We start from the raw sequence: 17,926 nt of genomic DNA on the forward strand, positions 1-17,926 counted from the left end.
AGGCCCATCTGCTATGAGAGGAACATTCTAGGCTTCCCCAAAGGGAAGTGAGACTGGCTCTTTAGGCAACATCGGCCCTTCAGGAGTCTGTGCCTGCCTCTTGCCCCTGGTGTGGATAGCTGAATGCAAACAGAGTGGTGGAGCATGCTATCGTGCTACCAGGGGAATCCCTTATCTTAACCTTTTAGCTGGAGATTGTAGTCCTTTCATCTAGCTAATCAGGGAAGACTTCCTATGGGAGGTGGCATGGGTGAGCTGGTCAAAGGAAAGCTCTGAGAGATCCTGCATCAGAGGACATGACTTCAGGTTCATCCTTCCCTCCGCAGGCTGGGCAGGTGGGGGCGTTCTTCTCTGAGCCAAGTACCGTCTTCCCATAGGTACAGGAGAGGTTCCTAGCTGATGGAAACGACCGGCTGAAGCTGATGGTGCTGCTCTGCGGGGAGGATGATGACAAGGTGCAGAATGCAGCCGCGGGGGCCCTGGCCATGTTGACAGCAGCACATAAGAAATTGTGCCTCAAGATGACCCAAGTGGTGAGAGTGGGCCCTGGGGGAAGAGAAGGGCTGGGTGGGCTCTAGGGAATCTCCCCACGCTTAGGCCACACTGCCCAATATGATTCTCTGGGGCGAGGTAGCCCCGTGGTAACCCCTTCCACCCCCTGGGTATCTGTTCCTATGATCTAAAGAGAGGAGAGTCAATATCCTTTGGCCCCTTACATTCATTATTTGGCCTCTCTGAGTGTGCCAACTCAAATCCCTCCACTGTAGTTCACACATTGCTTTTGGTGGTGCTTATAACTCATTACTTAAGAATAATAACAGCACTAACTACTGCCGTGGAGCCTCAAGCTCCCCAGGGGAAGCACGGATGTGATTGGGGTACCACAGAGAGCTTGTGATTTGGCAAAAAGGCAGCAAATTGTCTGAAGTGGACATGATGATCAGATCCTTTGATGGGGCTGTGGCCATCGCAGCAGGTGTAATGAAAGCGATATTTACACAGTCATGAACATGGGGGTGCAAAATGAAACGATCCTTATTTCACCGGACTGAACTTAGTTTGTGGCCGTCATCCCCAGTGGTGGAGAAAATTGTCAACATCTCAATTCAAATGTACTCAAGTCTGCTTTAAAGGCAGGCTCTTTTAGAAACTGTTGATGGACTGTAAGGTGTGCAAGTGTCACCTGGAGGGCTGCTTAACACACTTTCCCCAGATAGTCTGATTCAGTAGATTGGGGGTGGGATGCTCTTGGCCTGGGGACCACACTGAAACCGCTGCCCTGAGCAGCCTCTGCTGAAATAACTGCTCACACACTCCTGTCAACAGGCCCCCGCAGGGCACTCTTACTGGGCTCCAGGCATTGCTCTAAGTGTTTCCATCTGTAAGTCATTCTAGCCTCCCAACAACGCTGTATGGTGGGTGTGATAATTATTATTATTCTGGTTTTACCGATGAGAAAACTGACTACAGAAAAGTAACTAGTCCAAGGTCACACAGCTAATTAGTTGGGAAGGGACTGGAATCCTTCAGCATGCCCAACCCACTCCTGACCACTTCCTCCTTCCTGAGGGGCTCAGAAATCTTGGCTGCATTCCTGTCTCCACACTGGCATCCTGGGGACTCTGTGAAGCTGGCCAGACCCATCTTTTTAAAACCCTGGGACCATGTTGGATGCTGGTCTTCTCTACAGCCCCACACCTGCTGGGATACACGCTGAGAAGCCAGGCAACACTTCCTTCTGCCCTGGGATCCTGTCCTGATAGGATCACCATCCTTCCCTTGGCCCCCAGCGACTTATCCCAGGGAGCAATGGACGCTGGACCCATTATCAGTGACCCATCAGCATTAAATCTTTCCCCGAACCCTACCACAGCTAGCTGCACTTTCATTTCCTTTCTTTGTGGCAAGAGACTCAATGTAGAGTTGACAAAAGGCTGCCAAGAGCTCAGAAGCCAGTACTTTGCCTTTTCTTTCCCATCGTGTCTTCTCCCCATCTGAAAGCCATGTATGTAGAAAGCTATCCCTGCTGACTAATGGAGGGTAAGGGTAACAGGTACGGGGAAGCAAAGGGGAAATCTTTGCATTAGTGTCTAAAATCATCCTCCCTGTCCATTTTTACTTGGGTTCTCACTATGCTCCAGCCCCCATGCTAAGCTCTTTCCATGTATCATCTTACTAAATCATCCCAATGGTAAGAGGGGCATAGCAGATGACAGACAAGGCTCCTGAGGTTTGGAGAGGTGAAATAACGTAGCTAAGGTCATGTGGTTGGTAAGTGGCTGAATTGGGACCTGAACACTGGTCTCTCTGAGTCCAAGACCCATGCCGGTAACTATTCTACTCTGCTGCCCATGTTTCTGTTGAATGATTAAGAGTCAGGTGTCCTGGTCTTCTAGTCTCAGCTCTATCTTCATCTCCTGGGGTGATCAGAGTGGTCTAGAGTCCTGTCTTCCCTGTGCACAATAGTTGGGCTGCTTGTCGCCTGGTCATGCAAGAGACAGATGGAGGAAGAATGGAGAAGATACACTCCAGACTCCAGTGTTGATTCCAGTTGAAGCCAGGGCTGCTGGAGTACATACCTAGGGCATGCCTGGAGCTCATGTCTCAAGGGGCACCTGGGTTGGCAGAAACAGGCATTGACCATGTGCCCAGGGTTAGAATGCTCTTCTCTGAATATCCTCCATCCTCATTCTGCTCAGGCATGCAGTGAGGCTATCCCTTTGCTTCTTAAGATGCTTAAAAAAAAATTGGGGGCCGGCCGAGTGGCTCAGTTGGTTAAGAGCTCGCTCAAGAGTTTGAGCTCTGAGCAACAGCGGTTCGATTCCCGGCCCGAGCTGCGCAGCCGCTGAGCTGCCAACCAGTGGCAAGATGGCTCAGCTTAAAAAAAATAAAAAAAATAAATGGATGGGTGGATGTTTATTCTGTACTATCTCCACGTGTGTGAGCATAGCTAAATTACTTCCCCTCCACTTGTAAAATGAAAGGGATTGGATTATTTCAAGTTCCTTCTAGTTCTCCAACTCCTGCCCTGGCCCTGGTAAGGAGATGGCTTCACCTGGATAGTCCCGTGGGGCCCAAGTTGGCATATGCTGAGTCCTGTACTTGACACATAACCAGATATGCTCTTGCCCTCTCAGAGTCCAGAATATGGGCCTGACCGATGCCTTCTGTTTATCTTGTCCAAAATCTGCTCTCTCTGTACCTCCACTGATTCCTCCAATCCTTCCTGATCCACCTTCCTCCCGCCAGACAACTCAGTGGTTGGAGATCCTACAGCGGCTTTGCCTGCATGACCAGCTGTCAGTCCAACACCGGGGCCTGGTCGTTGCCTACAACCTGCTGGCGGCCAGTGCTGAGCTGGCCAAGAAGCTTGTGGAGAGCGAGATGCTGGAGATCCTGACTGTGGTGGGCAAGCAGGAGCCGGACGAGAAGAAGGCAGCAGTGATTCAGACAGCTCGGGAATGTCTCATCAAGTGCATGGATTATGGCTTCATTAAACCAGTGTCTTAGACAGGATCCCACAGGGGTGACGGGGCTGATCTGCACTGTGCAGAGTTCCGAGCAGGGAATTCCCAGAGTGTCACTGCAGCTAGGGGTCATAGCAGTGATGACGAAGTCTCCATAAAAATAAACAAATAAAGGTTGTTCCCTGAGTTTGAATCTTCCCTTTTGCCCAAAGTTTGTCTGTTTCATTGGCTCTCTTTCTGTCTCCCTATACCTGTCGTGTTCCAGAAATTCCTAGAATAATTTTTTAACTGCAATTTGGAAGACAGGTTAGACAGGCGTTTCCCGAAAAATAAGACCTGGTCTTATATTAATTTTTGCTCCAACAATCTACATTTATTCATTGATTCTTGTACAAAAATCTACATTTATTCAAACAGTCATGTCTGGCTGATGATCTTAACTGGGGCTTATGTTTGGGGTAGGACTTATATTATGAGCATCCTGAAAAATCACGCTAGGGATTATTTTCCAGTTAGGTCTTATTTTCAGGGAAATATGGTAATACCAGAGTTGCCGGTTTGATTCCCACATGGGCCACTGAGCTGCGCCCTCCACAACTAGATTGAAGACAACGACTTGACCTGGAGCTGATTGGTCTGGGAAAAAAAAAACACTGCTCCCCAATGAAATTCATTAAAAAAAAAAGGTGTCAATTTAAATGTTATCAGATGAGCACATCATTTAGTTAAACAACCTATCAGATAACAGACTCTGAAGTCTAGGTATTTATACAATTCTCCTTTGCCAGAAATAGAATTTGGAAAGGCAGCTGTAAAGGGGCAGAGGGACATTATCTACTTATTTTACTAAGGTATTTTTTTTTCTTCCTTCTTTCCTTCCTTCCTTCTTGCCTTCCTTCCTTCCTTCCTTCCTTCCTTCCTTCCTTCCTTCCTTCCTTCCTTTCTTTCTTTCTCTCTCTCTTTCTTTTCTTTTTTTGCTACACATGTCTGTAATTTTCAGAGCCAAGCACTGCAGTTTCACTAATTGCTTTGGAGAAAACAAATACCAGACCCAAAAAACTTAAAACTTAGAATATGCAAGAAGGTGACGATGGGATGATTATTATGTGGACTGCAGAGTGTGTGGTGTTTTACGTGCACAGGAGTGCCAAGAATATGGAACTATCAGACACCCAGTTATATGGGGGGTGGGGGAGCACGGTAATAGGAGACACACATTCCCTCCTACTTTCCAGATAATTATAATAAGAATTCTTATAAATTTTGAAAATCAGAGTTGTATATGCACACACATTAGGCATAGTATAAAATCAGCAGTCTCCTGGCTCCCTCTCCTTCCTGTACACCAGAAACAACTACTTGATGTCTCTTTTGGTATCTACCTCTCTGTTTCCAAATAGTGCAGTTTTGGTTTTAAATAGATATTATCTACTTACTCCTAGAAGATTTAGTTCAAGTACACTCTCTCCCTATCTTCCCCTCCCCACATCCTGCTGATATGGTCGTATTGTCACGTTGGGTTAGAACAATGCAATATTCACCTTGTTATGACTTTCTAGTCACAGCTGTGCTAGGTGACTCACAATGAGTATATTTCATTTCCTATATAATGTTCTGCTTTGCTCAGGTTTATACTAATCTGACTTGTTTAGTTTTCTGTGTATCAAACACTAATTCATCTCCAAATCCTCTGCATCATACTAAGACACTTGTTTATCAGACACATTAAGTATACCATCAATTAATTATTTTGTGTCCTGAGGATATATTCCCCTGAGCTCTCTGCCCTTGGATCCTGACTTGGGGGTCTCCAGGCGCACTCCTCAGCTGTAAGACTGGGCTCTCCCTTCCCACGTATCCAGGATTCTTTTTCTTTTCCCCAGGGTTAGATCCTTGTATCCTGGATCGAGCTCTTAGTAGGAGTCTAGTGTGGGAATAGGGACAGGACAATGCTTGGGGTATGAAAGTTTCTCTGATTCACAGTAAATATGACAGGGGGTTTTATAACTAACTGTTACGAGGATTAATGTCGTTTCCCTTTTTTCAGAGGCTAAATATTGGCAGCGGTAGAGCTTTTTGTCATTCACAGATGGTTTTCAGCCCTGAGGAGGGATTGCTAAAATGGCGAGTCTCCTTTGCCAATCCTTGCTGTCAATCCAAGGATAAGGGAACGCCCCAAGTCCACCTCTGCCCTTCAGCCTGGTTGTTCCAAACAAGTAGCCACTGATTTTCCTCCTTAAGCCCTTGGAGTTGCTGTCCTTAGAGGAATGATTTTCCAGCCTTTAGCCCTTAGCTCTTCTTCACAAATACTGAGGTCTGCATTATGGATATTTTCTCCTTCTCACTTTTTGACAATGTGTGCACAGGAAGTAGAAATATCTTTTCTGTGATATCATAGAGTCTTCTGTAAATAGTGAAAAGAAATATTTTTTTGAAATGCACTATTATTGAATTGTTGATCTGCAAAAAAAAAAAAAATTTTTTTTTTTTTTAGAAAAAAAGACCAGATGGATTACATCACAATGCTAACAGTCTTTGGGTGGTAAGTCTATGTCCCCTCTCTCCCCGCTTTTCCCCCCTTATTTTTCCAGCACTTTCAAAAACTGGAACTGTCACGTCCTGCGTGGCAAGGGCAAATGGGACACGAGAGGGTCGACGCAGATTAAATAAGTGCTCATGAGATAAAAGTCAGATAGGAACGAGACCAAGGGACCCAGCCTGGAAGACTGAGCCCCGAATCGGGTCTTCATAGGGCTTTTATTGAGAAAATTTCAAAGGAAGAGAAACTGGATTACTCAAAGATCCCTGTGTCATGTGCCTTAAGGCTATTTTCCATTAACCAGCTCCCACTGTATTCCAACATGTACTACACCTTCATACAGCCTGCACAACCCCCAGGACAGCGCCATGTGACACATCATGTACAAATAAAGGGAGATGACCAATATCATTCACCGGGTCTCAGCGGTTCCAAGACACTGCCTCAAGATCCCATTAGGTCAGGGATTAGTGCAGGGGGGGCCAGGGGCCGACGTAGAGATAGCTGTAAAGCAACATGGTACATTAACAGTGTAAGTTTACCATGAGAGAAAATTTAAAAACTAGAAAATGTCTCTAAATTTTAAAAATCTTTTTACTTTAAACAGAAGAGCTTAGACAGAGAAGAGTTGTCAAAGTAAGACAAAGCTCTTTATATCCTTCATTCTGCTTCCCCTAATATGAACATCTTATAAAACCATAGCACAATGATTAAAAAGAGGACATTAATAGTGGTATACTATTATTAATTAAATGACATACATTATTGGAATTTCAACAACTTTTTCACTAATATCCTGCTTTTTTTTTTAACAAAAAGAAAAGTAGGACTATGTGGGAGTGGCTTGATTTTTTTTTTAAGTTTTCTTCCCATCTGGAACTCATTATTTGAATGATTTTTCTATATCTATTCTCTATATCCCTTAACTTTCCTTTATTTATTTATTTATTTATTCATTCATTCATTCATTCATTTATTTTTAAAGATTTTTATTGGGGAATTGGGGGAGGGGAACAGACAAGTTGCTGTCTTTTTGTTCTTCAGTCTAGTTGTGGAGGACGTTGCTTCACTGGCCCGTGTTGGTATTATCATTGCACTCTTCCCGGCTGAGGCAGTCGCTCGCCAGCCATTGGATGGCCGCCCATGGTGGCTCATGGCAGCTCACGAAAGCTCACACCCGCTACTGGCCATCCCCACTGCAGCCTACGCCGTCGCCGGCGACTCACAGCAGCCCAGCTCCAGGTTCAGCTGTTGTTCACCATCTTAGCTGTAGAGGGCGCAGTCACTGACCCTCATGTGGGATCCGAACTGGGGTGCTGCTGCTCAGAGCTGGCGTCCCAATCCAACTGTTAACCAACAGGATACTCAGCCAGCCCTTAACTTTCCTTTATATTTTCAATATTTTATCATTTCCTACTTCTTTCTGGGAGGTCCTCAATCTAATAATCTAACTCAGGAAATTAATATCTCACTTTTATTTATTCTAAGCTTTATCTCATCTCTTGGGTTCTTTATTTCATTTATTATATTTTTTTATATTTTTCATACTAATGGTTCTATTTGGTGCTTATTATTTTCATTCCCATTTACATTTCTAATACCTTCTCATCTCTTTTAGCATATTTATTAATACATTTATTTTAAATTCTTGGTGCAACTATTCTAAGAAGTCTGCTTCCAGTGACATCTAATGCATTTTGTTGATTTCCTTGTTAAGTAGTTTGGTACAAGGATGTCCTGTTATTTTGGTGTGAGCTCAGATTCCTTGGAGGGACCAGGTACTCTGTGGTGGGGTAGGTCCAAAGCCAGACCCTAGCTGATGTCAGCCAGATGGACTCAAAGGGAGTGGAGGAAACAAGTGCTGGTGAGGACACTTCTGCGTACAGAAATGATGGACAGGTTTAACTTCTTAATGAAGTCATCAGTAGAGGCCCTCAAGGTGGTAAGATCTACTTTCTCTTTTTCATGTCCAATGACTTGATGGATCTCATCACACACCCTGCAACATTCATACCCTCCTTCAGTGTTTGAAAATGCAGACACACAACTGGGGAGAGTCTTCTGAAAGCACTGTGACATGTGACACCTCTGTTGGGAACATAGAGAATTAGAGTTTTTAGACGTTCCTTTTACAAAATATAGCAACAACTCTAAAGCCAGTTACCTTACAAAGGTCCATTGTTAGAAATAATGCTTTTATGGTTCAGAAAAAGAACAGTCATTCATTTTCTGAAACTGTAGGGACAGAGGGAATATTTTTTCTCTATCAACTCTTCTTTAATTGAGGTCTTCAGAAAGCGTCAGAATATACAGATGTTTCCTGGCCCTAGAAGCCAGACAGAGCAGAAGATTGTAGAAAATATCTGGCTCAGCTGCTCTTGGGTTGATCCCAAACACAATGTTTCTTTCCAGGCCTGAAAATCGACGAATACTCTCCAACATGATGTTATTGGCTAAAATGGAGGTAGTATTGCTCTGAGACATTCTTCTCTTCCTCATTGCTTTTGAAAACTCATCACTATATTTTTGCATTTCCTCTTTTGTACTAAAAAGCACTACAATATCCTCAGGGGAATAACCAGCCCTCAAGAAAACCTGGCACTCCTCTGCTACATAGGTCACTATCTCCTTCATATTCAAGCACTTATTAATGATGCATTTGCCTGGAACACCCTGAGCCCACTTAGCTTCACAGAGCATCTCCAGGGACTCAGGAGGGATGTTATATGGTGGATTTTTTCTGACCTCCTCCATTATATCTTGTAAATAGTTGGCTATTTCATCTGCATTGCGAACCACTTTGGTGAGCTCTTCTCTTGATTTCTGGGCTGAGAAAGGTGGGAGGCCACTGACATCCGTGTGACTGGTCTGAAAGTAGTCCAGAAAGATCCAGAGAAATCCTGGGCAATCCTTTCTTCTCTGAGTGATGCATTTTGCCTTCTCATACCAGGGCCCATTTTCAGTGCGGAAATTCTGAGCTTCATCAATGATGATGTGTTGAATCTTTTCAAAATTATTATTACTCATGAAGGTTTTCCGGGTCACTGCACAGCAGATATTTTTATTACTGTAAAAATTAAAATGACACACTCAGGTTTTCTCCAAGTAAATAAAGGAGAGAAATGACTCCATCATATTCCTATGAACATTAGACTGTTGTTACAGATCATTTTACCACCCAACTCTTAAGGAGCAAGGTAATTTGGGTGGACGGAAGTATGAAGTGAATTCAGATTGAACCTCAGTTAGAGACAATAAAACCCAACTGCTTACCTGATATAGTCCCTCAGAAGTTGGTTCTCACAAACATAGAGAATTTCATGTTTTACACAGCCCAAACTATTCTTGATTTTCTCCATGATCTTCATGGCCATGACTGTCTTCCCTGAGCCAGGTAAGCCATGAATAAACAGTTTTTTGTTTCTGGGAAAGTTTTTTGAGATGATCTCATACTGTTGGACTGTGAGAAGATTTAAAATCTCACAGCCAAGCTGGTCACTCAGAAAAGCCCTGAAGCTGAGCAAGACAATCACGAGGGATTGCAGCAAGGCTTCCATCTGCTGGGTGTGTGCAAGGTGATAGGACTTAGGGTAATTAATCAGAGAGCCTGAACCTTCAGAGGTCTCTGCATTGCTCTCAGGGCTCAGATGGAGGACCTTGGTCATGACACACAGCTTTCCGGTGTAGCCCCCCATGTTCACCAGCTTCTGCTTCAAAGTAAAGGCGGTACGGGTGCAGTAAGACTGCCCATGTGCATCTTGCTCCCTGAGAATGGTGTAGAGAATGGGGGGGCTGTTCTTTTTTATCAGCAGAGCATCACAGATGACTTCCTGCTTCTCTGGCAAGTTCAGGTCCACAGCCCAGCTTCTAGAAACGATCAAAATTCCCTGGGAGAAAGGCTGCATTTGCTTATTTATTAATTCCTCCAGACCTTCATGCTCTGAGCACAGCTCCACCCAGAGGGACTTGGGGGTGTACTGCAAATCTCCTGGTGTCACTAGACATGAAAAGAATTATAAATTTGAGGTCAACATATTTATTTTATGGTTAATTATAATTCATAACATTATTTTTAAAAAGCACATTTCCTATGGTGAAGAATAAATGAAATAGCATAAAATATCTGCCTCATGGTAGCTAATTGCGAAATGTTAGTTCTGTTCCCCTGCCTACTCTGAAAGTATTTGAATCTCAAAATTTCCCTGAATAGTCCCCACTGATGGAGGTAAAAGGAGCCATCCTAGGAAGAAGGTGCTCATTAAATATTTGTGGAGAAGATGGAGCCATGTTAAACTTTTTATTAGCAGAGAGCCCCTGTGGTCCTGGACTGGGAGACCCTGAAGTTGGGCCCTGAACTAACTCCCCTGAAGCAGAACTCTGGCATCACTGACAAATCAATGTGAGACTTCATCTGTCATGAGAGTCTTCCCTTTGTCACGAGGGAGCAAGAACAACAATGCGACATAAGAATAAATTCACACTGTAGGGGTTGTAAACTTATTTCAATGATCATTTGTTCCAAATGGGGATAAAAAATGAAGAGATTGTTTCATCCTGTTGTGGTGGTGTCAGGTCACAAGAGTTGTATTGGTAATTTTAAGTGAATTTACCCATATCTCACTGGTAATTGTTTATTGTTCTTTGTTGCTAGTGCTTTCTCCCTTGTACTAGGTGTTCATGCAATTTGATTATGCCTGCAACCTGGATGGTATGATCGCGAGTGGGAGATGGCATCCATTATGGGACATATCCAGATTTTAGAGATGTTAAAAGGTGGGAGGAAGCACACCTCTTAGAACAGAAGAAATAGAATAATATAAGAATATGTTTCAAATGGAACTTTAGAAACCAAAGGAAGGATAAAATGAAAAACCACATCATTTGTTGATTGTACTAGGGAACTTATACACATCTCTGGGCCTCACAATTGTGCAAGGCAGATATACTTATTATTCTCTTTTTCATATGAGAAAATGGGAGCTCAAACAGGTCAAGTGAGTTGCCCGTGGTCACACCCATAATAAACGGCAGAGCCAGGGTCCAAACCCAAGCCTCAGACACCAGACCCTCTATTGCAGTGGTTCTCAACCTGTGGGTCGCGACCCCTTTGGGGGTCGAATGACCCTTTCACAGGGGTCGCCCAAGACCATCGGAAAACAAAAAGATATTTACATTACGATTCATAACAGTAGAAAAATTACAGTTATAGAGTAGCAACGAAAATAATTTTATGGCTGGGGGTCACCACAGCATGAGGAACCGTATTAAGGGGTCGCAGCATTAGGAAGGTTGAGAACCGCTGCTCTATTGTTTTCATTCTACTGCACTTCCCTGCAATTCATACAAACTACCTCTCCTGATAAATAAAGAAAATCACTAAAGTATCTCATAGCAAACGTGTTTTATCTCATCATTGAATAGGTCTTATTTTTCTTTTCTTAATTTTTTTTTAATTGGCAAACAGCCATGGCCATTGGTTACATGTTGCTTTCATGCTACAATGGCATAGTTGACTCTTTTAGGGAGGGCACAGCTCATAGTGGCCCATGCAGGGATCGAACCTGCAACCTTGGTGTTATCAGCACCATGCTCTAACCAACTGAGCTAAAAACAGTCACCCCATTTTTCTTTAATTATATAATAGGACATCTTCCTAAGGAAATTATGTGAAGGCGAGAAGTGTCCCTTTCATTTCTTTTATATTCTACACGACACTTAGTAAATCACAGGGACTAGACTGGGTATTCAATAAATGCCACCACTCTGTGTGCATTAGAGCAGGCACACTCCCATGTGATTTGGGACCTCTGTACCTTTGCAGAGAGAGGTGTGCTCTGAGACTCTAATACTGTCTTCCGCTTTTGTCACCTGATAAACTCCTCTCATCTTTTCCAGAACTCCCATGTCTGTCCTTCTCTCCTCTGAGCTCCCGAAGAATTTTGTATGCATTCTGAGCACTAATCCCACTGTGCATCCAGGGAAATCTTAAGAAACAAAGCACTGGATTGTCCAGAGTGGCTGTTTTGAAACTATAGGAAATCAGGTGAGGGCTCCTAATGGTTTAGGACACCAGAAGAAAAGTCTCTGGGGGCTGGTTGATTCTGACCTACTACCCAGGCCCTGACTTACTTTAGTACCAATAACTCCAGTTATAGACAAAATTTGTATTCCAGTTATTGCATTTCTTCCAAGATAAATATTTACAGGGTTAACCTGAAGAGAAATTTTTATCAACCAATGCTAGTTATTGTGCTGAGGGCATCTCTATCTTAATATCTGGAATCTTATTGTAGAACAAAAACCAAGCTTTTAGTTTAGCACTGTTAGTATTCCGAACCTAATAATAATAGCAGTCTATGAAAATGAAAATTGGGTTTTAAAAAATAAATTTTAATGAGGAATACATTCCCACAGTCCAAATACCAAAACACTCCTACTCCCATTTGCTCCATTTCCTGCCTTTCCAACCCCATCCTATTCCTCTACCATAGATACTTTTTTAGTTTCATGCCTGTTCTTCCAAAATTCCTTTATGCAAATATCCCCATTCTTATAATAGGTAGTAAACTGTTTGGCACTTACTTTTTCAGATGTTACAATAAATGTTGGATATCTTTCCATATCAGTACATAAAAACTTCCTTACTTTTCTTTTCTAGTTCTCTAACATGCCATTTTATAGATGTGCCATATTTTTATTTAACCAGTCCCTATTGATGGGCACATAGATTCCCCCCCCCGCACCCTGCACAATCTTTTGCTGTTATAATAGTACAAGAGGTAATCTTGACCCTTTTTTTTTTTTTTAGCTGGGCCATCCTGCTACCTGTTGGCAGCTCAGCAGCAGCTCAGCTCAGGCCGGGCATGGAACCGCTGTTGCTCAGAGCTCAAACTCTTGAGCGAGCTCTTAACCAACTGAGCCACTCGGCCGGCCCTCTTTTTTATTTTTTTAAAAGAGGGCGCAGCTCACAGTGGCCCATGCAGGGATCGAACCAGCAATCTTGGTGTTATCAGCACAGTGCTCCAACCAACTGCGCTAACTGGTCATCCCAGCTTTCTTTATTTTTTACATTCTAATAGAAAGAAATAATATCTCATTTTAGTTTGCATGTCTTTTATTTTGATTAATATTAAGCATCTTTTCAAATGTTTGAAAGCCATTTGAATTTTATTTTTTCTAGAATGATTTGATTTTTCTGTTAAGTAGTTGTATTTTTTTTTTAAGATTTTATTGGGGAATTGGGGAAGGGGAACAGCCAAGTTGTTGTCCTTCAATCTTAGTTGTGGAGAGCGCAGCTAGCTCAGCTCCAAATCCAGTCGCCATCCAGTTGCCCGTCAGCAGACAGGGCAGCTCAGCTCAAGGTGCCCTGTTCAATCTTAGTTGTAGGTGGGCGTAGCCCACCATCCCATGCAGGAGTCCAACTGGCAACCTTGTTGTTAGGAGCATGTGCTCTCACCAGCTGAGCCATCCTGCCACCTGTTGGCAGCTCAGCTTGGGCACAGCTCACTGGCCCATGTGGGAATCAAACCTGCAACACTGTTGCTCAGAGCTTGCGCTGTTAACCAACTGGGCCCTCACCCAGCCCAAGTAGTTGTTTTCTTAATCCTTATCAACTTCTCAGAGCTCTTTACATACTAGAAACATCAATTTTTTGTGATGATATAATTTGCAAATATTTTTCCCAGTTGGCCAATGGCCCTTTGATTGTTCTTTGTGGCTTTTGCCATGCACAATGCTATAAAAAAATTATTTCTATGCAGTCATATATATCAATCCTTACTTTCATGGCTCTGGGTTTTGAATCTTGATTTTTCTAATTTTCTTGCCAATGTTATAAGAGAGCATTTGCCCATGTTTTCTTCTAGAACACTTATGGCTTTAATATTTTGTTTTAAATTCTTCATCCATAGAGTTTATGTTGGTATATGACATGAAGTGTGAATCCATCTTTTTAAAAATAAATTGCTAGGGCCAGCCGGGTGGCTCAGTTGGTTAGACTGCGAGCTCTGAGTAACAGGGTTGCCAGGTGGATTCCCACATGGGCCAGTGAGATGCGCCCAAGCTGAGCTTCCGCTGAGCTGCCAACAGGTGGCAGGATGGCTCAGCTGGTGAGAGCACATGCTTCTAGCAACAAGTTTTCTGGTTCCACTCCCACTTGGGATGGTGGGCTACCCCCCCCCCCGCAACTAGATTGAAAGCAGCGACTGGACTTGGAGCTAAGCCTGTGCCCTCCACAACTAAGATTTAAGGATGACAACTTGACTGGGAGCTGATGGGTCCTCGAAAAAACACATTGTTCCCAATAAAGTTTGAAAAAATTAAAAACAAATAAATTGCTATCCAGTTAACCCAACATCTCTTTGTTGAAACATCCACTTTTCTCTACTTTCTTGAGAAGTCAATTCCATCATAAACTAAATCCTCATATGTGTTTGCATCTATTTCGAGACTTTCCATTCTATACCCTTGGTTTAATTATGTGCCCATGCAACTCTTTTTAGAAGAGGCTGTATAATGATTTTATATCTGAATAGCCCTTCTTGTTTGCTCTTCTTTTTCAGGTTTTCATACCCAGGCTCTCCTGGCCAATTAACTTTTCCACTGTCACTTTAGAATAACATTGTTAGATTAAATTAATCTCTTGTTTTTTTATTGATATCTCATTACATTTATAAAATAACAGAATCTACAATGTTTTGATGCCGATTCTTCTTTTCAGGAACATGACATGTGTTTCCACTTGATTCAAGTATTCATCTGTGTCCTTCAAAATTGTTTTGTTTCTCAGGTTGGTTTCCTCTAGACATTATTATTTTGTGTTGCTATTGAAAATTGGGTGTTTTCTTACATTGTCATATTAGAATATTGAATTCTGCATATTAATTTTCATGTTTTCTTATAATGCTATGTAATGCAATGAATTATATTCATTTTGAATTATTTTATTGTTATAGTAGTTTTCATTGGTTCTCTTGAATTTCCCAAATATTTAGTCTTATCTTCTTTTTTTTTTTAAAGAGTTTTATTGGGGAATTGGGGGAGGGGAACAGACAAGTTGCTGTCCTTTTGTTCTTCATTCTAGTTGTGGAGGACATTGCTTCACTGGCCCAAGTTGGCACCATCATCGCGCTCTTCCCGGGCGAGGCAGATCAGTCGCCGGCCTCTGGACGGCCGCTCACGGCGGCTGCTGGCCGCTCACGCTGGCTGCCGGCTACACATGGTAGCTTATGGCAGCCCACTGCAGCAGGGGGCTGCAGCCTACGCCATCGCTGGCGACCCACGGCAGCCCAGCTCGAGGTTGAGCTGTTGTTCAGCATCTTAGCTGTAGAGGGCAGTGTCACTGGCCCTCACATGTGGGATCCAAACCGGGGCCCTCTGGCATCCCAAGCCAGTTCTTAACCAATGTGCCACATGGCCGTCCCGAAAATCACATATTTTTTGCATAGATATACAGAAATGATTAATTATAACAATAACTCTGTTAATGTTGATTTATCTTTTCATTTCTGGAGTTCTAGCTTTGCATTCTCATTCATAAATTAGTCTAATTTTTTCCTTTTTTGTGCTGTCAGGTTTTGCAGTTACTGTTACTCTTGCTTAAAAAAAAAACTTGAAGCCCGGCCGAGTGGCGCGTTGGTTAAGAGTTGGCTTGGGACACCAGGTCAGAGCAACAGGGCCGGGTTCGGATCCCACATTAGGGCCAGTGACACAGCGCCCTCTATAGCTAAGATGGTGAACAACAGCTCGACCTGGAGCTGGGCTGCCATGATTCGCAGGCGACTGCGTAGACTGCAGTGAAGCTGCAGTGGGCTCCTGTAAGCTACCTTGAGCAGCTGGCAGCCGGCATGAGCTTCCAAGAGCCACTGTGAACAGTAATCCAGAGGCCGGTGACTGATCTGCCTCACCCGAAAAGAGCGCAATGATAATACCAACATGGGCCAGTGAAGAGACGTCCTCCACAACTAAGCAAAAGAACTAAAAAGGACAGCAAATTGTCTGTTCCTCTTTCCTGATTCCCCAAGGCTATTCCCCTCCCCCAATTCCCCAATAAAAATCTTTAAAAAAAAAATAAATAACGTGATAATTTTGATTCTTTTTCTATGGCTCTGGAACAATTTAAATAGTGTTGGGAGTATCTATTCTTCAGATGTTTGGTACAATTCCTGGAAAATTGATTTTTTATATAAGAATAATAGATTGTTGCTCTATGAGCATACAGTCCAGTATTTTCTTTTCCTTGTAATTAACTACATGGTAATAAGCTGTGCTAAAATGGAGCTTACTGGGTTTAGAAAATTATTATCAATGCTTATGCTTATTCCTTTATCTAATACTGTTTATTGTGGACAATTTTTAAAATATAAATTTGATGTGCAAATGAATGCAAAGACCTCAGTTAGGTAAGGGAAAAATAAAATCTTAAATTGGGCAATCATTATCTATTAATGGTCCTTGATAGATATTTACACATTTACAGGACATTTATGTATCAAATTCCAGTGCCAGATAAGCCACTGATTTACGTCATAGACTTAAGCAAGCAGTTTTCCCTCTCTAGAAGTCTAGAGAAATTCCGAGAGAAAGCCTAACAAGTTTGGAGAGAGGGATGGGAGCAGAAAACAGGCACTGTCCTTGGTTCTGAATCATTATTTCGTGCTGTTAAACAAGATTGTTTCTCCTAAATCTGAAATAAGTTCGTAAGTGTTTATAATTGATCTTCATTTTATTTTATTTATCTTGTGTTATATCTTGCTATAAATATTTATTCTTTTATTTATATTCATAAGAACCACTCCTCTGGAAAAATCTGGACGATTTAGGCAATTTTTTGCTCCTGGAGCAATGTATCCCTCTAGCTCAACTGATAAAAGGTTTCCCATCTGGATCAACATCAGAGTCATGTGACTCAACTTGATAAAAATGCACATTATGAGGTGCTATCCCCAAATATTCTAATTTATTAAGTGTGGAGTGGAGAACCAGATATCTGTACCTTTTAAAATAACCAGAAATACTGATGATCAATGCAGTTTGAGCACTACAAGTCCAAATGGTCTTTAAGGGCAATGATATTCCTGGATTCTACATGAGGTACTGCCTCAGCCAGTGGGGTCAGTGAGGGTTCACTTCGAAATTACTTATCCCCAATATGCTTATAGCATTATCACCTTGTACACATAGATTTGCAGAGCCTACATTCAGGATTTTAAAAAACAAACAAACATTTATCTCCCCGTATCCTAGCATAGAAACTGGCTGGTGTCAAGTAGGCAAACCATAGTTACTACCTGAAAATAACCGTTTCTGGAGAGTCTTCTTATGTTCCAGGCCTTTCTGGAAGTACACAGGTCTGATAAGAGGAGGACTGCTAGACAGACTCAGTTGAGATTCGAAGTCTTTGGACAAGCATAGATGAACTTAAGAAAGAAAGAAAACTCATGTTATTGTGACATGTTACTTCATTTTTTCACCACTGAAAGAGGCCTTCTGAGTGGGTATATTATACGACAGTCTAGGTGGTGTGACTTGAGAGATAATAGCAAGATAATGGTCCATTCACCCTGTGTAGACAAGTGTCTTTATTGCATTTGATGGCTGCCAAACTCCACCACTGAAGAGACATTATTTGGAGGTTTGAACGTGTTTCCCACTCAATATAATTCTTCACTCTCTATGTCTAGATAGCATTTTGTTTGTATTTCTTTTATGGTATGTAGCACATTCTTTTAGTAAACACATCTGTACATGTAGTTTATTTCTGTGGTGTAAATATTCCTACCATGGACAATTTCAAGCTACCAATGTGACGTCAATAAATGCAGAGTTGGGAAGAAATGCACAGTAGCACAGCTTTTACAGCATTTCCACCATACAAATACAATAGATGTAAATAACCTCACAAGCAAAGATAATATTAAAA

General features: G+C 42.4%; 2 protein-coding genes across 3 annotated transcripts in view; one reads left to right on the top strand and one right to left on the bottom strand.

Moving 5' to 3' along the window:
* UNC45B (unc-45 myosin chaperone B) overlaps positions 1-3,751 on the top strand; it is a 29,333-nt gene extending 25,582 nt beyond the window's left edge. Inside the window, exons 19-20 of one of the 2 annotated variants that reach the window (XM_019626844.1) lie at positions 378-533; positions 3,250-3,751. In XM_019626844.1, coding sequence (XP_019482389.1) covers positions 378-533; positions 3,250-3,510 — 417 coding nt within the window. In that variant the 3' untranslated portion in view covers positions 3,511-3,751. The remainder of the gene's footprint in view (positions 1-377; positions 534-3,249) is intronic. The other variant, XM_019626845.1, reaches the window with a different exon arrangement.
* A 3,598-nt stretch (positions 3,752-7,349) lies between these two features.
* LOC109373166 (protein SLFN14-like) overlaps positions 7,350-17,926 on the bottom strand; it is a 37,759-nt gene continuing 27,182 nt past the window's right edge. Inside the window, exons 6-8 of the mRNA XM_019626849.1 lie at positions 17,295-17,423; positions 9,280-10,003; positions 7,350-9,073 (exon numbers count right to left, since the gene is read on the bottom strand). Coding sequence (XP_019482394.1) covers positions 8,284-9,073; positions 9,280-10,003; positions 17,295-17,423 — 1,643 coding nt within the window. The 3' untranslated portion in view covers positions 7,350-8,283. The remainder of the gene's footprint in view (positions 9,074-9,279; positions 10,004-17,294; positions 17,424-17,926) is intronic.

The sequence above is a fragment of the Hipposideros armiger genome, unplaced genomic scaffold (genome assembly GCF_001890085.2).
Source record: "Hipposideros armiger isolate ML-2016 unplaced genomic scaffold, ASM189008v1 scaffold_692, whole genome shotgun sequence".
Lineage (NCBI taxonomy): Eukaryota > Metazoa > Chordata > Mammalia > Chiroptera > Hipposideridae > Hipposideros > Hipposideros armiger.